Source organism: Cheilinus undulatus, linkage group 21, assembly GCF_018320785.1.
Source record: "Cheilinus undulatus linkage group 21, ASM1832078v1, whole genome shotgun sequence".
NCBI classification, from domain to species: Eukaryota; Metazoa; Chordata; class Actinopteri; order Labriformes; family Labridae; genus Cheilinus; species Cheilinus undulatus.
In genome coordinates, this window is record NC_054885.1 from 4,425,287 (window position 1) to 4,443,756 (window position 18,470).

General features: G+C 41.5%; 1 protein-coding gene across 2 annotated transcripts in view; it reads left to right on the top strand.

Annotated features, from left to right (window-relative positions):
* Positions 1-15,930, top strand: part of LOC121529410 (myosin-9-like) — a 55,931-nt gene extending 40,001 nt beyond the window's left edge. For both annotated transcript variants that reach the window (XM_041817229.1, XM_041817230.1), the window contains 27 exons: positions 82-196; positions 1,157-1,341; positions 3,459-3,580; positions 3,671-3,740; positions 3,834-3,994; positions 4,117-4,225; positions 4,340-4,471; positions 4,611-4,817; positions 4,891-5,028; positions 5,165-5,288; positions 5,381-5,552; positions 5,639-5,851; positions 5,980-6,124; positions 6,205-6,411; positions 6,602-6,706; positions 7,458-7,610; positions 7,744-7,992; positions 8,078-8,290; positions 8,371-8,583; positions 10,329-10,490; positions 10,592-10,720; positions 10,807-10,895; positions 10,982-11,105; positions 11,236-11,444; positions 12,818-12,926; positions 13,574-13,746; positions 14,558-15,930. In XM_041817229.1, the coding sequence (XP_041673163.1) occupies positions 82-196; positions 1,157-1,341; positions 3,459-3,580; positions 3,671-3,740; positions 3,834-3,994; positions 4,117-4,225; positions 4,340-4,471; positions 4,611-4,817; positions 4,891-5,028; positions 5,165-5,288; positions 5,381-5,552; positions 5,639-5,851; positions 5,980-6,124; positions 6,205-6,411; positions 6,602-6,706; positions 7,458-7,610; positions 7,744-7,992; positions 8,078-8,290; positions 8,371-8,583; positions 10,329-10,490; positions 10,592-10,720; positions 10,807-10,895; positions 10,982-11,105; positions 11,236-11,444; positions 12,818-12,926; positions 13,574-13,746; positions 14,558-14,672 (4,143 nt within the window). In that variant the 3' untranslated portion in view covers positions 14,673-15,930. The remainder of the gene's footprint in view (positions 1-81; positions 197-1,156; positions 1,342-3,458; positions 3,581-3,670; positions 3,741-3,833; positions 3,995-4,116; positions 4,226-4,339; positions 4,472-4,610; positions 4,818-4,890; positions 5,029-5,164; positions 5,289-5,380; positions 5,553-5,638; positions 5,852-5,979; positions 6,125-6,204; positions 6,412-6,601; positions 6,707-7,457; positions 7,611-7,743; positions 7,993-8,077; positions 8,291-8,370; positions 8,584-10,328; positions 10,491-10,591; positions 10,721-10,806; positions 10,896-10,981; positions 11,106-11,235; positions 11,445-12,817; positions 12,927-13,573; positions 13,747-14,557) is intronic.
* The last annotated feature ends 2,540 nt before the right edge of the window (positions 15,931-18,470 follow it).

Below are 18,470 nucleotides of genomic sequence, written 5' to 3' on the forward strand. Positions count from 1 at the left end.
TCCTTATTGTGATTCATTTCTCCATATGCAAGTGTCTAAAAATGTCTTGACTAAAGTTTCCTGTATAATGTTACTTCTCAGGTGGACTACAAAGCAGACGAGTGGCTGATGAAGAACATGGACCCTTTGAATGACAACGTGGCCACGCTGCTCAACACGTCCACTGACAAGTTCGTCTCTGAGCTGTGGAGGGACGGTGAGTTTGGGTTTAAGGTGTCGTAGGAATCGCCGCGTCTTTCTGTGGGTGGTAGGAATATGTTTTCTGTTGGCTTCTGTTCCTGTTCTACATTTCATAGTGTTTTCTTTTTCTCTTTATTGTCTGATGTGTGAACCTTTGTGTTTACCTTTTTTACCTCCCACTTGTTGTTTCCGTCCATTTATTCCTCTGTACAATCCCATTTTCGTGCGTCTTATTTTCTTTTACGGGGTCTCAGAAATGCAGAAAAGTCAGAGAGCCTCTTTTTATCAGCGTTTTCCTTTTCTACACTCAGACTCAGGTGACCGGGTTTCTTTTTTTTTCACTCCTGCTGTTTGTTTGAAAACCTCTTCTCCTTCCTTTCCTCCTGAATGTTCAGGTTTATTTCTGGGTAAATATTCTCCGTTGTTTGTTTGTGTGAAGTTACAAACCTTCTGACCGTCTATCATTGAACTCTCCTTTTCTCCCTCTGTGTACTAGCGTTGTTTGGGGACCCCTGGTGTTGGTCTTGGGTACTTCAGCGATGGGTATATACTGCATGGGTTTGGTTTGGTTTTTCTGATCACAACAGAAGTACATGCCCACTGCATTGGCCAAAATTTCTCACCTTAACATGATTTAAACCATCACACATAGTTTCCACTCTACAAACTGCACTGATGTGTCATTTTTTATTATTATGGTGTGTGATCTCTCCACGCTTCACTGGCTTTTTGTGACTCCACTCTGTCATCCCGATCCCCGTTCCCTCCGCATCCACTCGGTGTTTGTGTGGTGTCTCACTGGTCCTGGTTTTGTGAACTTTTAAGCAGAGAAAGTGGAGAGACAACAGTCATTCTCATCCCTGCATTTGGCTTGATTTTGCCTGGTTGAATATTTTACTCTTCTCATGAAAACCTTTCACTTTCTAACATATCTGTTCTGTTTTTCTTCTTCTGTTCCTGTCTTTCTCCTCTTTAGTGGACCGCATCGTGGGTCTGGATAAGGTGTCCGGCATGTCTGAGCCCGGTGCCTTTAAGACTCGTAAGGGAATGTTCCGCACCGTGGGCCAGCTGTACAAAGAGCAGCTGTCTAAACTCATGGCCACTTTGAGGAACACAAACCCCAACTTTGTACGCTGCATCATCCCCAACCACGAGAAAAAGGTACCCGTGAAAAAAGTTCCTTTTTAGTGATGCTATGAGCACTCTAGTGTGTGTTTGGTCATCATACTGAACTGTTATAATGCATTTAAGATTAAGTTGATTCTTTTTTTTAGAGCAAACAGTAACAAATATGTAATAAAGTCCATTATATAAGACTGTTGCAAACACTATTTTAAATTGTGGAAGTGTTAATCAATGCATGGCTGATTGAGCAAAAGGATGAATGGTCTTAGATGTCCAGAATAAAGTGTTCAGGGCAGGTAGAGTTGTTAACCAGTGCCCAGATAATAGACTGTAATCCAGAGATTAATTAGCTGTTAACTATACAGACTCGTCATGTGTCAGCTCTGTACGACAAAAGAAGGTTTGTCGACCAGCATTTTTCCATGAGGAAGACGAGACTAAGTATAGATAAAAATCGATCTTTGATTAAAGACTCAAACAAATTGGTTAGTTTTTGCAAGGATACTAAAACAAGTCTTAATTGTCACATTGGACATTTAAATTCCATGATAATTCTCCACCATGACTATAATCGGTAAAACACGAGCAGAAACTGGGTAGAGAACATTCATGGGCGTTCACACCACCTCTTTACATTGACTTTACATGTAATTAGCTTGTGCAAATGATTCTACTCGCGTCTGGTATGAACTAGGGGTGTAAAGGTACGTGTATTTGTACCGTGTCCGTTTGGTACGGGCCTCTCGGTACGGTACAGACGTGTCCCGAGAGGTTACTTGTGGAACGAAGCTCATACACAGATGGAAAACCAGAGAACAACTCACTGTCGCACTGTCCTGCAACCACAGCAAACGACAGCAACAGTCTGAATATTCCTAGATAAAAGTGTCCTGTTTAGAAAGTCTTTGTTTCCCAGTAAAATACAACAGTGGACAAAGACAACAGTAGCGCTGACATTATTCAGCAGCTGTGTCGCTGACATCACGTCGTCCAGCGGACCAATCAGAGCATTTGAAAAGGCTCCACTTAAACAAGAACCTCACGGTAATGAGGAGGAACAACAAGACTCACCAGCCGGTTATGAATTTCCCATGATTTAAGATCTTTTTATTCTAACAATGGTTAAAACTCTGGTTTTGTGAAACAAATTAATTTCAAACATGTACCTTAAACTGTCAGCCTCAGAGGAGGGGGAGAAGGGACTCCATCATGTCTGCAGCTGTGTCATAGGTAAAATTATCCTCAGATTTCACATGGCTCTAACCTCTCTATCCACCAAGATGGGCTGTAAAAAAAATCTCCCAAACTTTGTAGTAGGTCCCATTGGTTAAAACAGTAATCCCGTGCTGAAGTCCATGTTGAAATCAGCAGGATAGAGGCTAATTAGTATACTTAAGCTAACTTACGGTTTTATGATGGTGTATTTAAGTTGGCTGGGAAATTTTAGTGTTTAAAGAATGTGTATAAATATGGTTGCAGCATATTAATAACTTAAATGTAATTTATTCAGCCTATTTATTTTTATAAATTTTTTAAATGATAATAAATTGTTATTTATTTGCTTTAATTACCACACTGAAAATGTTCGGAACCATGACTTAAAACAGAGGTACTTACCAAACCGAAATTTTTCTGTACAGTCACACCCCTAGTGTGAGCACATTTGACATCTGGAAGAAAGTTGTCAACAGTGGAGCGGTTGTAAACCACTAGGGTAGCCTGGAGGCAAGAATAAAGGGCATGGAACATCCAGAGAACTGTCCATGCAACTTGAGAAAACACAGATCTGTTTTGTGTTTGAGATAGTAATCTCAGAACTACAGGAGAAGTTTTATGAATTGAAGAGAAAAAAGATGTTCTGTCTTTCTCATTTAAAGATAATTATCCCGTGGCAATAGGAAACTTTCACTCATTTTATTATGTGGCTAGTCTAATCTACTTCAGGCTAGGGATGCATGCAATCTGTTATGTCAAAATTTGGTTTCTTGTAGTTTCATAATCTACCTGATTTTCTTGTGAGGAATGTGTATAGTCACTTTTTAGTTTCTGAGATTGATTGCTCTGGTCCTGGAATATTTTGGTGGAAAGCCATAGCAGAATAGAGCTGTCTCTTTGCTGCCGCATCACTGATTAGTGAATGTTTCCTCGCCCAGGCTGGCAAACTGGACCCCCACCTGGTTCTGGATCAGCTGAGGTGTAATGGTGTGCTGGAGGGGATCCGTATCTGCAGACAGGGCTTCCCCAACCGAATCGTCTTCCAGGAGTTCAGACAGAGGTAACAGAATAAAAATCACTTCATCCTTTGGGTCTTATTCTAAAGCAGCTTTTGTTTAATATAAAATCCACCACCTTCCACCCCTCTCAGGTATGAAATCCTCACTCCCAATGCGATCCCCAAAGGCTTCATGGATGGAAAACAGGCCTGTGTGCGCATGGTAAGACACCCTTTGTATTCCAGCTGATTCCCCCCATACAATTTCCCTCTGAAAGGTGACTGACCAACGTCTTTTTTCCTCCTTTCCCAACAGATCAATAGCCTGGAGCTGGATTCCAACCTGTACCGGATCGGTCAGAGTAAGGTGTTCTTCAGAGCCGGAGTCCTTGCTCACCTTGAGGAGGAGAGAGACATGAAGATCACCGACATCATCATCAGTTTCCAGGCTTGGTGCAGAGGCTACGTCGCCCGCAAGTATGTCACGGCTGTCCTCAAATGCACAGAATTTTAAGACATATCCAAGGAAATTATTATTCACTTAAAGGTTTGCTGCATGAGATTGTGAAAGCTGACTTTATGGCTTAATTTCTTCCTAGGGCTTTCGCCAAGAGACAGCAGCAACTGACTGCAATGAAGGTGATACAGAGAAACTGTGCTGCTTACCTGAAACTCAGAAACTGGCAGTGGTGGAGGCTTTTCACTAAGGTGGGTATCTGACTTGTCATGCAACATTTTAAGGGAAAATAATCCCCCAAAAAAATCACAAAGCAAGGTATAATTGTTAAGTGACACCTTCTGTTTTGACCTGTTTATCATCAGGTGAAGCCCCTGCTCCAGGTCAGCAGGCAGGAGGAGGAGATGATGGCTAAGGATGAAGAGCTGACAAAGGTGAAGGAGAAGCATCTGCACGCTGAGCAGCAAATCCGGGACATGGAAGAAAAACAGCAGCAGGTAAGTTTTTTTTTTTCCTATGCCAGGAAAAAAACACTTTGTTTTTCACAGAAAATAAGTGTTGAAGATGCTTCTTTTAATTTGTTCATGTAATTAAACAGTGGTGGATTTTAAATTAACCTCCTTTCTCTCTGTGCAGCTGGCTGCTGAGAAGATGGCCCTGCAGGAGCAGCTCCAAGCAGAAACAGAACTGTGCGCTGAGGCTGAGGAGATGAGAGCCCGCCTGGCTGCCAGGAAGCAGGAGCTTGAGGAGATCCTGCACGACCTGGAGGCCCGTGTGGAGGAGGAGGAGGAGCGAGCCTCACATCTGTCAACAGAGAAAAAGAAGATGCAGCAAAACATCACAGTAAGATATCCACTTGTTTAAACTTCACAAAAACTTAATAGAAAACTTAATATTTGATTTTCACTTACCACAGGACCTGGAGCAGCAGCTGGATGAAGAGGAGGCAGCCAGACAGAAGCTCCAGCTGGAGAAGGTCACACTGGAGGCCAAGATGAAGAAGGTAGAAGAAGATGTGATGGTTCTAGACGACCAAAACAACAAACTCAACAAGGTAAGGAAGAAAGGAGCTATATAACCATAGTCCCTGAGGTTGTGGTTGCTATTAAGTGAGATTAAAAGCATTCATTTTGTCATGATTAACAATTGAGCATTTCCTTACCTTTTTGTCCCTTTATTTGTGAAACCAGGAGAAGAAGCTGCTGGAGGAGAGGATCTCCGAGTTTACCACCAACCTGGCTGAAGAAGAAGAGAAATCCAAGAGTCTGCAGAAACTCAAGACCAAACATGAGGCCATGATCACAGACCTGGAGGGTAGGAAGAGAACATCTCAAGGACCTTAAGTGGACTGCATCCTTTTCTTTTTCCTCCTCATAATCTCCTCTTGTCTGTCTTTATTTCTGCAGACCGCCTGCGCAGGGAGGAAAAGCAGCGCCAGGAGCTGGAAAAGAACCGCCGCAAGCTGGAGGGCGACTTCACTGATGTGCACGACCAGATCGCTGAGCTGCAGGCCCAGATTGCTGAGCTTCGAGCCCAACTGGCCAAGAAGGAGGAAGAGCTCCAGGCAGCTCTTGCAAGGTCTGTTTAGTCTTCTTTTTTCCAACATGAATCCTAAGATGATTCCTTAATTTCACTTAATTTTGTTGTCCTGTATCTCCCTTAAGGATTGAGGAGGAGGCCGCCCAGAAGAACATGGCCCAGAAAAAGATCCGTGAGTTAGAGGCTCAGCTCTCTGAACTGCAGGAGGACTTGGAGCTGGAGAGAGCGAACCGCATGAAGGCAGAGAAACACCGCAGAGATCTGGGAGAGGAGCTGGAGGCCCTTAAGACTGAGCTGGAGGACACTCTGGACTCCACTGCTGCTCAGCAAGAACTCAGGTAGTCATCAGTGAAAGCTCTGGAGCAGAGTGCACCATGTTTTCTACTTCCCAGCTGGTGCTCATCATCAGTCATTGCATCAGTTTTAGTGCTGATACATAGCTGTTAAATCGTGGTCTCTCTTTCAGGACCAAGCGAGAAACCGAGGTGGCTCATCTTAAGAAAACTCTGGATGATGAAGCCAAAGTCCACGAGCAGCAGCTGCTTGAAATGAGACAGAAACATAGCCAGGCCTTTGACGAGCTCAATGAGCAGCTGGAGCAGGCCAAGAGGGTAAATCTCCTCTCTAACTCCTTTAACAAACCTTAATTCCTCTTGGTGAAGAAATCACAAATATGCCTGCTCTCCTGCAGAACAAAGTGTCCACGGAGAAGGCCAAGCAGGCTCTCGAGTCCGAGAGGAACGAGCTGGCCATTGAGCTGCAAACGCTGTGTCAGGGCAAGGGAGAGTCGGAGCATCGCAGGAAGAAGGCTGAAAGCCAGGTCCAGGAGCTGCAGCTCAAACATTCAGAGAGTGAGCGTCAGAGGCTGGAGCTGGCTGAGAAACTCTCCAAAACGCAGGTGCGACTATTTTAAACACTCTTGTTGTGCAGGTGAAGCAGCTTACTTGGAGTATATATATCCAGCTTTACACTGATGATTTCTTTGTTTTTGTTTTATCTAAATGCTAAATCTCGCATTTATCGAAATGCTAAATTGAATTTGGATGTTGGTGTTGTTCTGTGGCTCAACTGTCCTCTTCTGCCTGCAGGCTGAGCTGGATAATGTCAACCTTATGTTGAGTGAGGTGGAGAGCAAGTCCATCAAGGCAACCAAAGACTGCTCCGCTGTGGAGTCCCAGCTGCAGGATGTTCAGGTAATTATGAAACACATCTTCTTATGATACCCCTCCAAACTCCCCTGGATCGCTGATGATCCCTAGCACATGCATTGTTTACAATATCTCAGAAACCATAATATGGATCTCTATGGAGTAAATGATAATCAGAAGCTTACCTTTTTGCTTATTTATAGACAGCTCCTGCAGTTTATATCCCTTCCAGAACAATTTTAATCCAGGCGAAAAGAGCTGTGTTATTCAGAACTTTGATAGACAACTCCCTCGGCCAATAGCAATGCTCCTAATTTCTTCTTCTATTCTTTTCTTTACGGTAGCTACCAGTCAGGGCCAGCCAAAGATTAACAAGAGACAAGATCTGCCAGTTTGGAAGGAAAGAAAAAAATGTCCTCTGTGGCCCTAATAATGAAAAGATGACGTTTGCGCTCCTAAAATGGGAATTGTGCACATTTTACGCAGTTAAATAGCAGATATGTGCAAAATGTGATTTTTTTTTTTTTTTTTTTTTTGGAGAAAAACGTAGTGATAGTGTTTTCTAGGAAATAAATGCAGATGTGAAAACTCTTTGTCATCATTGATCTGGGTGTGATTATTATAAAGTTCTGCTTAAGAGGGTTGAGATTCAGAGCTGGCTTAGGTTTCTAAGAGTTAAACTTTTCCTGAAAATAATTCTTCACAAAGAAACTTTGTGAAGAGGACGTGTTATGATGATTCCATAAAATGTCTCAACTAAAATATTTAATACTTAAGTACTCTTTGTCACCAACAGGAGCTACTCCAAGAAGAGACCCGCCAGAAACTGTCCCAGAGCTCACGCGTACGTCAGATGGAGGATGAATTTAACAACCTGAGGGAGCAGCTGGAAGAGGAAGAGGAGGCCAAGAGAAATGTGGAGAAGCAGCTTCAGATGGTGCAGGCTCAGGTGAGAGGAAACAAAAACATATCCTCATTGTGTCTGATGAGAGCTCATATCTTTCAACAGAGGAGAAAAAAGAACTAAAGGATGAGATTGTCTTCATCAATATGTCTGACTGACTCCTCCTCTTTCTTCAAAGCTCACCGAGATGAGGAAGAAGGTAGAGCAGGACGCTGGCTGTCTGGAGAGCGCAGAAGAAGGAAGGAAGAGAGTTTTGAGGGATCTTGAGTCGACAAACCAGCGCCTGGAGGAGAAATGTTGTGCCTATGATAAACTGGACAAAACCAAGACACGTCTGCAGCAGGAGTTGGATGACTTGCTGGTGGACCAGGATCATCTCAGACAGATCGTCTCCAACCTGGAGAAGAAGCAGAAGAAGTTCGACCAGGTGAGAGGGTGCATGTGGAGTATGTCAAAGGCTTCAGAGCAGAAAAACATGTAAAAAATGATAATACTATCATGAATTTCTGCAGATGCTGGCCGAGGAGAAGAACATTTCAGCCCGCTATGCAGAGGAGCGTGACCGAGCCGAGGCTGAGGCCAGAGAGAAGGAGACCAGAGCACTGGCTCTGACCCGTGAGCTCGACTCTCTCATGGACATCAAGGAGGAACTGGACCGCAACAACAAGCTTCTGAGGGCTGAAATGGAGGACCTCGTCTCCTCGAAGGACGACGTCGGCAAGAACGTAAGAGTGGAAACCGCTTACTAGGCTGCAGTGCTGCCCGTCCTGTCTGTTCAAGTAACCCATCCTTCCTATCTCTGCAGGTCCACGAGCTGGAGAAGTCCAAGCGTGCAACGGAGCAGCAGCTGGAGGAGATGAAGACTCAGCTAGAGGAGCTGGAGGACGAGCTGCAGGCCACTGAGGATGCCAAGCTGCGCCTGGAGGTCAACATGCAGGCCATGAAGGCTCAGTATGAGAGAGACCTGGCAGGACGGGACGAGATGGGCGAGGAGAAGAAGAGAGCGCTCGTCAAACAGGTACCAACACCATGTAGCCTTCACAAGATCTGGTTTATATTTGGAAAAGCTCAAATTAGACTCTTATTGCCACTTTTTTTCAAACAGTTAAAATTCACCTTGATACAGGTTATTATTTTGATGTGATGCGGTCAAACAAGCTCATGTTCCTCCATGTCTCTGGTCTTTGCTGAGATGTTTCTACACCTGTGGTGAATTAGATGTTTTCGGACATGGTTTGGAAGCACACACTTCTCTATAGAAGGCCTGACAATGCATCAGAGCATTAGTAGCATTAGTGTTAGCATCCTGGCTAAGAGTTTTAACCCATTTTGAGCAGAAAAGAGTGCCCAATGGTTATTGGGTTCTGATGTTGAAATCATCTATTCAAACTTCTTTAAAACCTTCACAACACACTTTCTGCCCATTTTTGCCCCCTCTTTATGCCCCTTCTAACCTATTTTTGAAGCTGTCCCCTGGAATTATCACTTTTTTCCCATTACTGCAACTTTTCACATTTTTGCAACTCTTCATCCAATTTTCCAGTTTACCTTTTTTTTTTGTCTCGTTTTTTTTTTTTTTGCTTTGTTTCAACCCCTTATAACCCATTTTATCATCTGTTTTTGCCATTTTTGAGACCTTTAACCCATTTTTGCTACTTTATGCCCTTTCAAACCCATTCTTGATGCTTTTACCCATTACCTTCCCTTTTTTTTACCATGTTTAACCCCCTTTCTGCTGCTTTTCACCATTTTATTTGATCCTTTTTAACAAATTTTTGCAAATCCTCATACATTTCTGCCATTCTTTTAAACCCTTGACCCTTTATGTCTCTTTTCTTCAGTATTGCCACCTTTTTTTGCCACATTAAACCCATTAGTGCCATTTTTTAACATTTCTTTTTACCACTTTTCACCCATTTTTGCTACTCTTCAGCCATTTGTGTATTTTTTTATCAAAGTTTTTGTGCTTGTTGCCATGTTTTCACCCCTTATCACCACTTTTGCCACTTCTTAATGTTACTTTTACCCAATTTTGTCATTTATTACCATATTTGGCTGTTTTTAACCCAGTCTTTTAACTCATTGCACATTTTTGCCATTTGTCACCATTTGTTTTTACCAATTTTTTGACACATTTACTCATTTTTGCCCCTTTACCCCCATTTTTTCCTCTTCTGTATGCCTCTTCTAACCCATTTTTGATTATTTAATTCCCATATTTTGCCATGTAGTGCCTTTTTTTACCACTTTTAAACCATTTTTGCAACTTCTTAGTGCTACTTTTTACCCAGTTTTGCCACTTATTGCCATATTTTGCTGTTTTTAACCCAGTTTTTTTCACTTATTGCCCATTTTTGCCTTTTGTCAGGTTTTTACCCATTTTTTTGACACATTTGCCCATTTTTTTCTCTTTTCTTCCATTGTTTCCACTTCTTTATGCCTCTTCTAACCCATTTTTGATTATTTAATTCCCTTATTTTGCCATGTAGTACCTTTCGTTACCACTTTTAAACCTTTCTTGCAACTTTTTTCCAGAATTTTTGCCACTCTTAATCCAAATTTGCATCTTATGTGCTTTGTTGCAATGTTTTTGCCCATTATAGCCCAGTTATTCCACTTTTTGCTCATTTAATAAATGTAAAACTCCATTTAATGAATTTTCTGCTTTTGAAGGAGCATTGATAACTCCGCTTAGAGAGGAAATTGCCACTTTTCTGCATTCTGTCCATGAGCCTCATCATAAATCAAACGTGCATCCCTCAGGTGCGAGAGATGGAGATGGAGCTGGAGGACGAGAGGAAGCAGCGCTCTGCTGCCGTGGCCGGACGCAAGAAGCTGGAGCTGGACCTGAAGGAGCTGGAGGCAGGCATTGACATGGCCAACAAGAACCGTGAAGAGGCTCTGAAACAGCTGAAGAAACTCCAAGTAAGTCTGAAAGATGTAGCAATCAAACGGAAACCCTCCGTCTCCTTATTGTTTGAATACAGAGTATGCTCTCCATCTGACTGACTCATGTGACTGTGCAGGCCCAGATGAAGGAGCTGGTCCGGGAGCTGGATGACACCCGAATGTCCAGAGAGGAGATCCTCGCTCAGAGCAAAGAGTCTGAGAAGAAGGTGAAGAGCATGGAGGCCGACATGATCCAGATGCAGGAGGTGAGTTTGCTTCTCTTCTGAAGGACTGCTCTCATTCTTCTGCCTGTTCTTCACATTCATCATTCCTCCTTCATTCATGTGTGCAGGAAGTGGCAGCTGCAGAGAGAGCAAAGAGACAGGCTCAGCAGGAGAGAGAAGAGATGGCTGATGAGCTCAACAACTGGAACACCAAGAAGTAAGACATCGCTGTTTGATGAAATGATAATAAAAGAGAAATGCGTACTGTTTGGTATTCATGGCGTCTCTTATATCTTCTCTTAGTGCTCAGGCTGTAGAGGAGAGGAGACGACTGGAGGCTCGTATTGCTCAGCTGGAGGAGGAGCTGGAGGAGGAACAGTGCAACACAGAACTGGTCAATGACAGGCTGAAGAAATCGATGCTGCAGGTCTGTGGAGAATAACACCTTTCTGTCGTGTGGGCATGCCTGAGTAAAAATACCAGCATTTATAGAGAACAGAGATGGATAAAGAGTAACCGCCATAAACTTCTCTCTGACTGTTACTTTATTTTTGCAGTCTGACCAGATGAACGTGGAGCTGACGGCAGAGCGCAGTAACTCCCAGCGTGTCGAAGGCGCTCGTTCTCAGCTCGATCGTCAGAACAAGGAGCTGAAACTGAAGCTGCAGGAGCTGGAGGGAACTGTCAAATCCAAGTACAAAGCCAACATGGCCGCTCTGGAGGCAAAGATCGCTCAGCTGGAGGAACAGCTGGACATCGAGACAAGGTGATGGAAGATTCCACTTCTCCTATCTGCAAAATGCAATTAAATGGAGCAATTTTAGATCACAGTCGTGCCACTTTTACGTGAAATGTATCTACGGTTAAATTTCTCTGCTCTAAATCCCTGAGCAATTCGGAGAAATGGACAATCATCCATGTTTATTTTTATTCTTATTAACATGGGTGCATGATCTCAGTGATCTCACATTCTGGCTTAGTCGTTTAGTGCAGTGGTCCTCAACGTGGGGGATGGTCCCAAGACCCTGAGAGGGGGTTAGTTTGGCTGGGCCCTCACATTATTTTGAAGGTATTTGTTTGGGCCACTTTTTAACCGCTTTTCCACCCACTTTTTGCCTATGTTTGCCACTTTTCATCAGTTTTACCAAATTAAACCTGTTTTCAACCTTTTTGCCACTTTTAACCCATTTCTGTCACCTCTTCTACCCATTTTTGTCACTTTCCAACCCTCTCCACCAATTTTCTGCCCGTTTCTGCCACTTCAAAACAAATTCTTTCCTCTATCCACTTACTTTTGCCTCTGTTGATCCATTATTGCCATGATTAACTCTTATTTGACTCTTTTAAGTCAATTTTGACAATTGTTATGCCCCTTTTTGCCAGTTTAGCCATTCTCCTTTTTTCCTGCCTCAGTTAACCCATTTTTGCCAGTTTGGACCAATTTTTAAATCCCATTTCACCACCTTTTCCACCCATTTTTGCCCCTTTAAACCCAATTCCACCACTTTTTAATCTAATTTCACCACTTTTTCTATCAAATTTTGCCACTCCTAAGCCAATATTGCCATTGTTAACCTCTATTACTGCTTTCTATGCTCGTTTTTGCTACTTTTACTACTTTTAACACATTTCTATTCTTTAAAAAAAAGGGGGGAGGGGGTTTACATGTTTGAGATGACTGTATACTATGGCACAATTAGTAAAAAAAAATATGGTTGCTGTTGCTTTGATAAGGTTCATTATTCAGGAAATAAAAAGTATAGATATCACAGTGTGACTTAATAATGATTCCTTGGGCCCCAGAAAGCTCTCCATTTTTTCTCCCCCCTCTTGAATGTTCATGGCTGAAAAAGTTGAGAACCCTTGGTCTAGTGTGTGTTCTCAGAGGAGTATAGGATGAAAAATCATTTGAAACTGTCCTTATGTCTGCAGTCTTTTCCCATGTCATATCCAGTCTAATGCAAATGTTGTGTCAAGTCTAAGTGGGTTACCTTGGCAACAGACTCTTTTTAACTCAACCTAACAGGTCAGGTGTGAAAATGCCCAAAAGTCATATCTAAAATGTCTCTGAAGTTATTTTTCAGCAACATGAATTCACTGAAGCATGGGTATAAAACGTTTGTTTTGTCCTGGATTCAGGGAGAGGCAGAATGCCAGCAAGATCGTGAGACGTACGGAGAAAAAGCTGAAGGAGGTCATTCTGCAGGTGGACGACGAGAGACGCAACACGGAGCAGTACAAAGACCAGGTACGAGGTTTCCATTTAGCTCTGTGGAGACATCATTGCGGCTTTATTGTGGCTGCTTCACATTTCTGTGTTGTGTTTCTAATGCTGGTCTTACACCTGACGACTTTTCAAACGATTTCAAGGCTGCAGGCAAAATTCCAAAGTCCAAGTAAAAACTTTAGAGTCTTGTTGAAGTTGCAGCGCCCTCCTGTGATCTTAGTCGTTTGGGGTAAGGTCACAGTGCTTATGAATTTCGATCTGAGCAGTCTTTCTATAATAGCTCCTACAGTGGCTCCTCTACAAGTTCATCGTTGTGGTCCTAACAAAGTCCAGATGCTTCTTCGTCGTTAAGAGCAAATTTAAGAGGAAGCACACATCCTGATCTTTCATAAATGTTGGTTTTATCTCAGTTTTACCGGCCATGTTTACTGTTAATACATGGAGTCCAGACAGCCTGATACACCTTTTCCTTTTTTTTTTAACCCTCACTTTTACAGACTTGTGTAAATGCCATAGTCAGGATCAGACGAGAGAACCTTAGAAAAACTGAGTCTTTATGACAGTAGTCATATGAATGCAGCCCAGCCTCTCTACACCACTTCATGCTCTGAAGGTCACAGCAGCCTACATCAGGGTATTTTTCTAAGTGTATCTGTGCTGTCTTACAGGTGGACAAGCTGAACTCTCGCATGAAGCAGTTGAAGCGTCAGCTGGAGGAGGCTGAGGAGGAGGCTCAGAGAGCCAACGCCAACCGAAGGAAACTGCAGAGAGAGCTGGAGGACGCCACCGAGTCCGCAGACGCCATGAACCGAGAAGTCACCACCCTCAAGAACAAGCTCAGGTGGGGAAAAGACACCCAAAGTTAAGGAAGCCACTTCTAACAAAGAAAAATGAAGTGATTTACTGATTAGTAAATATACCACACGGAGTGCCAGTGCAGCATGCCTCTACTTGGCTTGGAAATGTCTAGTTTTGGGCTGCGCCATTGCATGTGGAGGGGTGGAGTTGCATGTTAAACTGGAGATAAATGACATCAAATATCGGGTTAACTGGTGTTGATTTAATCATTAAAGTCACAAAAAAGTCACACGAGTTATGCTATACATGCATCTTAAGCAGTTATCGGAAGTATTTCTGATACTGGTATCGGAATCTGAACAATTCTAATCTCCAGCCTTACAGGGAAAGTTTCAGTAACAGAACGTACAGTCAATGTCTGAGAATGACCATGATTTCGTAAAAGTAAGCAGCACAAAACATAAATGAGATGCAGCTTCCAGGGGCATCTATTTCCTAAAGTAGCAGTTTTTTACACAAGACCCAGTGTTTCCAAGGCACTGATGAATGTGTTTGTGGCTTCTATAACATGGTAATAATGACATAATCCTGTTACAAACTGAGGAATTCTCTTGCTTCTAAACTGCTGGAAATGTTTGCGGTCCTTTAAGGAATCAACTAAAAACATAAATAGCAGGATTATTAATTTTACTATCAATGTAGACATATCTGTGTGAGAATTCAACGTATTGTACCTTTACCTTGAGTTCTGCTTTTTTTTTGAATGGATAAATCGGCTGGTTTTTATATTTCTCTGTGTGTTTAGTATCTTTCTGCCCGTGCACTAACTGTAATTTTTTCTCCATTCCTCCCAGGCGTGGCGACATGCCCTTCACCATCCGCACCACCCGCACCGTTGCCCGCACCGGCCCAGAGAGCGACGAGGAGAGCGAGGCGAAGAGCGAGACCTCCGAGTCCAAACCTGAATGAGAAGCCGACAAAAAAACAAACTGCATCATACATGACAGACCCGATCACATGAGCTCACATTACTGTACCTACTGACCGCGGAGGGACACATTTTAAAACTAAGGACAGTCTGATCTAAACAACTCGACAATCTATGCATCCTTAACACAAACACACACGCCAGTAAACTCGGACAATCACCATGCTGACAAACATTTATTTTTGGGCCAAATTTTTTTTTCTTTTGCTTCATTTTTCGTTCTCTGGGAAAAAATAAAGAAAGAAAATGATATTTTTATAAGGAAACATTCCGATTCTGAATAGTCCTGATGTAGGATCTATTTTTCTAATTGAAGAAAGAGAAAACTAAGAAAGAAGTTCTACGTAAATGAAGACAGATTACCAGAAGGGGACCAAAGTAATATCTCGATCTATAGAATTGTATTTTATGCAGACGTTTTTATAAAGGTTAAAAATGGAAGTGCTTCGTGTTTATTATTCTCGCGCTCTCGCCTATAATGAAGGTTTATATGCTGAAATGTATTCTATCGATTTAGCTGCAGTTAGTACTCGTGACTTTGCTTTTGGGCTTAACAATGTGATGCACACATTTCATACAGAAACAAAATCCCAGGCTGAATTCAGGTAACAAATTCTGAAGCATATTGAAGGCGTTTATTTGATTATGAATGTGCTGAAATTTCTCAATTTTGCACTGAGATTGAAAACAAAAAGCCTTGATGGAAACCACTGCCTTCATAAAACCACGACGAAGGAGCTAGGAGTGCCAACACACTAAGGCCTTAAATGCATCTGAATTCTTCCGTTCAGGGTTGTTGGCTTTTTATCCGGACGTGTGTTTATTATTTTTTTATGTTCATCACTATCAGTGTTTCTGTTCATGTCTACGGTGAATTTAAACGGGGTGGAGGGGTTGGTATTACTCGGCACACACTGTATTCTCAGAGCACGGCTTGTTGAGGGGGAAAAAAGCCAGTAATTTGCGTATAAACGGTTAAAAATTATCATGAGACGACGGCGCTAACCCCACACAGGCTGTGCTAAGGGGGCGGCTTTCTGCTCACACTGCTGGGAAGTGAGAGGAACGTGTAAACTCGCAAATTTAATCCTTTCGCACTTAAAAAAATCCAGAAAAAGAGGAGAATAAAAACCTGCATCTCCAACAATTCTTCTATGATGTTTGTCTGCACCTCTGGAATGGATCTCATGTTGTGAAATGTTGGTGTTATTGCAAATAAAGAGGCTTTCTAAACTGCTACATGTTGACCTGTGTGTTTCTTTATCATGTTTGTGTTTTTTAGAGGTTTTTCAGTCAATATGCTGGCAGGTTAAGGAGTTAGACACATCAGGTTTGAAGTCCATGACATGGCTGTCTGGATGTTGATCTTTACCTTCATTTTTGACCCCATTTAAAAGTTTTTATAAAATTTATATGGGTTTCTTTGATAAGTCATATCAACCCAAGATTAATCAAGAATGCAGCAGTTTCATCAGGAACGACTGAACATTTGATCTGATTTTTACAGTAATGCACCTGTCAGCCTTTTTTAATAGATATGCTTAATAAACACAGACTTGGCTCATAACAGTCCTGATCAAGGCTGCCCATAAAGCAAAACCATGGTCCATTGTAGAGTAAAGCTGTGATAAAAGTATTTAAATATTTAACCACTCAAAGCAATAAGTCATTCTTTGATTTTTTTTTAGGATGTTGTAAAAAACCTTCTGCAAAATGTAAACCCTTTCCTTAAAACAGAATTAGAATGAGTTCAAGTGGCAACATGGGTGTAACAAATAGTGAAAAGCTGTTTAAGTTGGTCAAAATGGAAGTGGCATAAATGGGGGTAATGAAAGTGGTTGAAATGTGACAAAAATGGGTAAGATATGCAAAAGGGTGGCAAAAAATGGGTTAACAGCTGCAGAAAAGGGGCTAAAACATGACGAAAATAGGTTTCAAGTGACAAAGGGCTAAATGGAGGCAAAAATAGGCAGAAAATTACAAACATGAGCAGAAAACACTAGTGGAAAATGTAAAAAAAATATGCAAATGTCTTTAAAGTGGCAAAAATGATCAGACAAGGTGCAAAAATAGGATCGGAATGTGTTAAAGTGGCTAAAATTTGTAAAAAGATAAAAAAAGGCAGAAAGAGGCTGAAAAGCAGCAAAAATGGGCACAAGGAATGTAAATGGGTTTTTAAAATCAGCAGAAATTGATTAAATGAAGCAAAAATGTGTTTAAAGTAGTGAGGTTGGTGAAAGAGGGTTTAAATGTGGCAAAAAATTGATAAAGATGTACAAAATCTATTTTAGAAATTGTGTTAAGAAGTGGCAAAAATTAGTTTAAAGTAGCAAAACTAAAAGTGTGTAAAAGGGCAGTTCAGGGATAAAATATGGCACATAGGGAGGTGAAAATGGGCGGGAAAGTAGTGGAAAGGGTTAAAAATGTGTCAAATTGAAAGTGGCATAAATGAGTGGAAAAGGTGGTGATAAAGGATTAAAACGTGGCAAAAAAACAGATCCACAGAGGCAAAAAGTAAGCAGAAATTAAACAGAAATTCTGTTTTCACTTTGCCATGATGTGGTACTGAGTGCAGATGAATGAGTGTGACATTTTTTTGACTGTAGTGCAAAAAAATTGGAAAAAAAAAAAGTGAAGGGATTCTAATCATTTTCTGAATGCTCTGTATATTCATGGTTTCTAATTACAACTCGGCATATACCAGTTTCTGATCATCGGTTATCAAATGTTCTTCAAACATAAGTAAAGAAAAATTCAGTTACCGATTTTTCAAAACTCAAAAACAAGGAATAATCTCATGTGAATGAGGTTTAATGATGCATAATAAAAAAGTCACAAACTTCTGTTAATTAGATGAAATGGAGTTGGATTAAAAAAAACAAATAACTGACGTTTTTAATCAAACTATCATTCTTTATAAATAGTGAAACTAGGGAAGCCCAAATCTGACCCACAGGGACAACAGACATGAACTGTAACCAGGCCTGCCCACAGATCTGGCTGGACCCCTGAAAGTTAAACAATTTTTCTACCCATTTTTGCCACTTCTTTTGACTGCTTTTTATGCTACTTCTTATTACTACTTTTGACCCATTTTTGCAACTTTTTTTGGAACTTTTTACCACATTTAACCCATTTTTACCACCTCTTTGCCACTTTTTGCACAGTTTTGCTATTGTTTGGCCATTTTTTTTTTTTTTTTTTTTGCCATTTTCTCCCATCACTTTTAACCTCTTTTTACCACCTTGTTGTAACTTTAACCCTTTTTGCCCACTTTTGCCCTTTTTTCTTATCACTTTTATCCCATTTTTACCTTAGGATCCTTTAAGACCAATTATAACCCATTTTTGCCACTATTTTGACACTTTCAACAAGTCTTGGCCAATTTCAACCTACTGATTGGCCACTTCTTACCAATTTTTGCCCATTTCTGACTTTGTTTAGCCACTTTTTGCCCAATTTTGCCATGTTTTTATCACCTTTAACCCATTTTTGCCCACTTTTGCCATCTCCTTGATCCCCCAGTTGTATTGGCCCCAGAAAGCTCTCCCCTTTATTTACCCTTATAGGCCACCTTGACTGTAACATTATTTAAAAAGTCTATTTTGTATTGATATGAATATGGTGTGCCTTGAGATTTTGGTTTAACCTTAGGTGTGCCTTGGGCGAAAAAGTGTGAAAACCACTGGTCTAAACTAAGTGTGAAACGCCTTTTCACCAGCAGGGGGCAGACAGGGTCCAGCAGAGCCACAGCAAGTCAGAACCGGTTTCACAAAGAG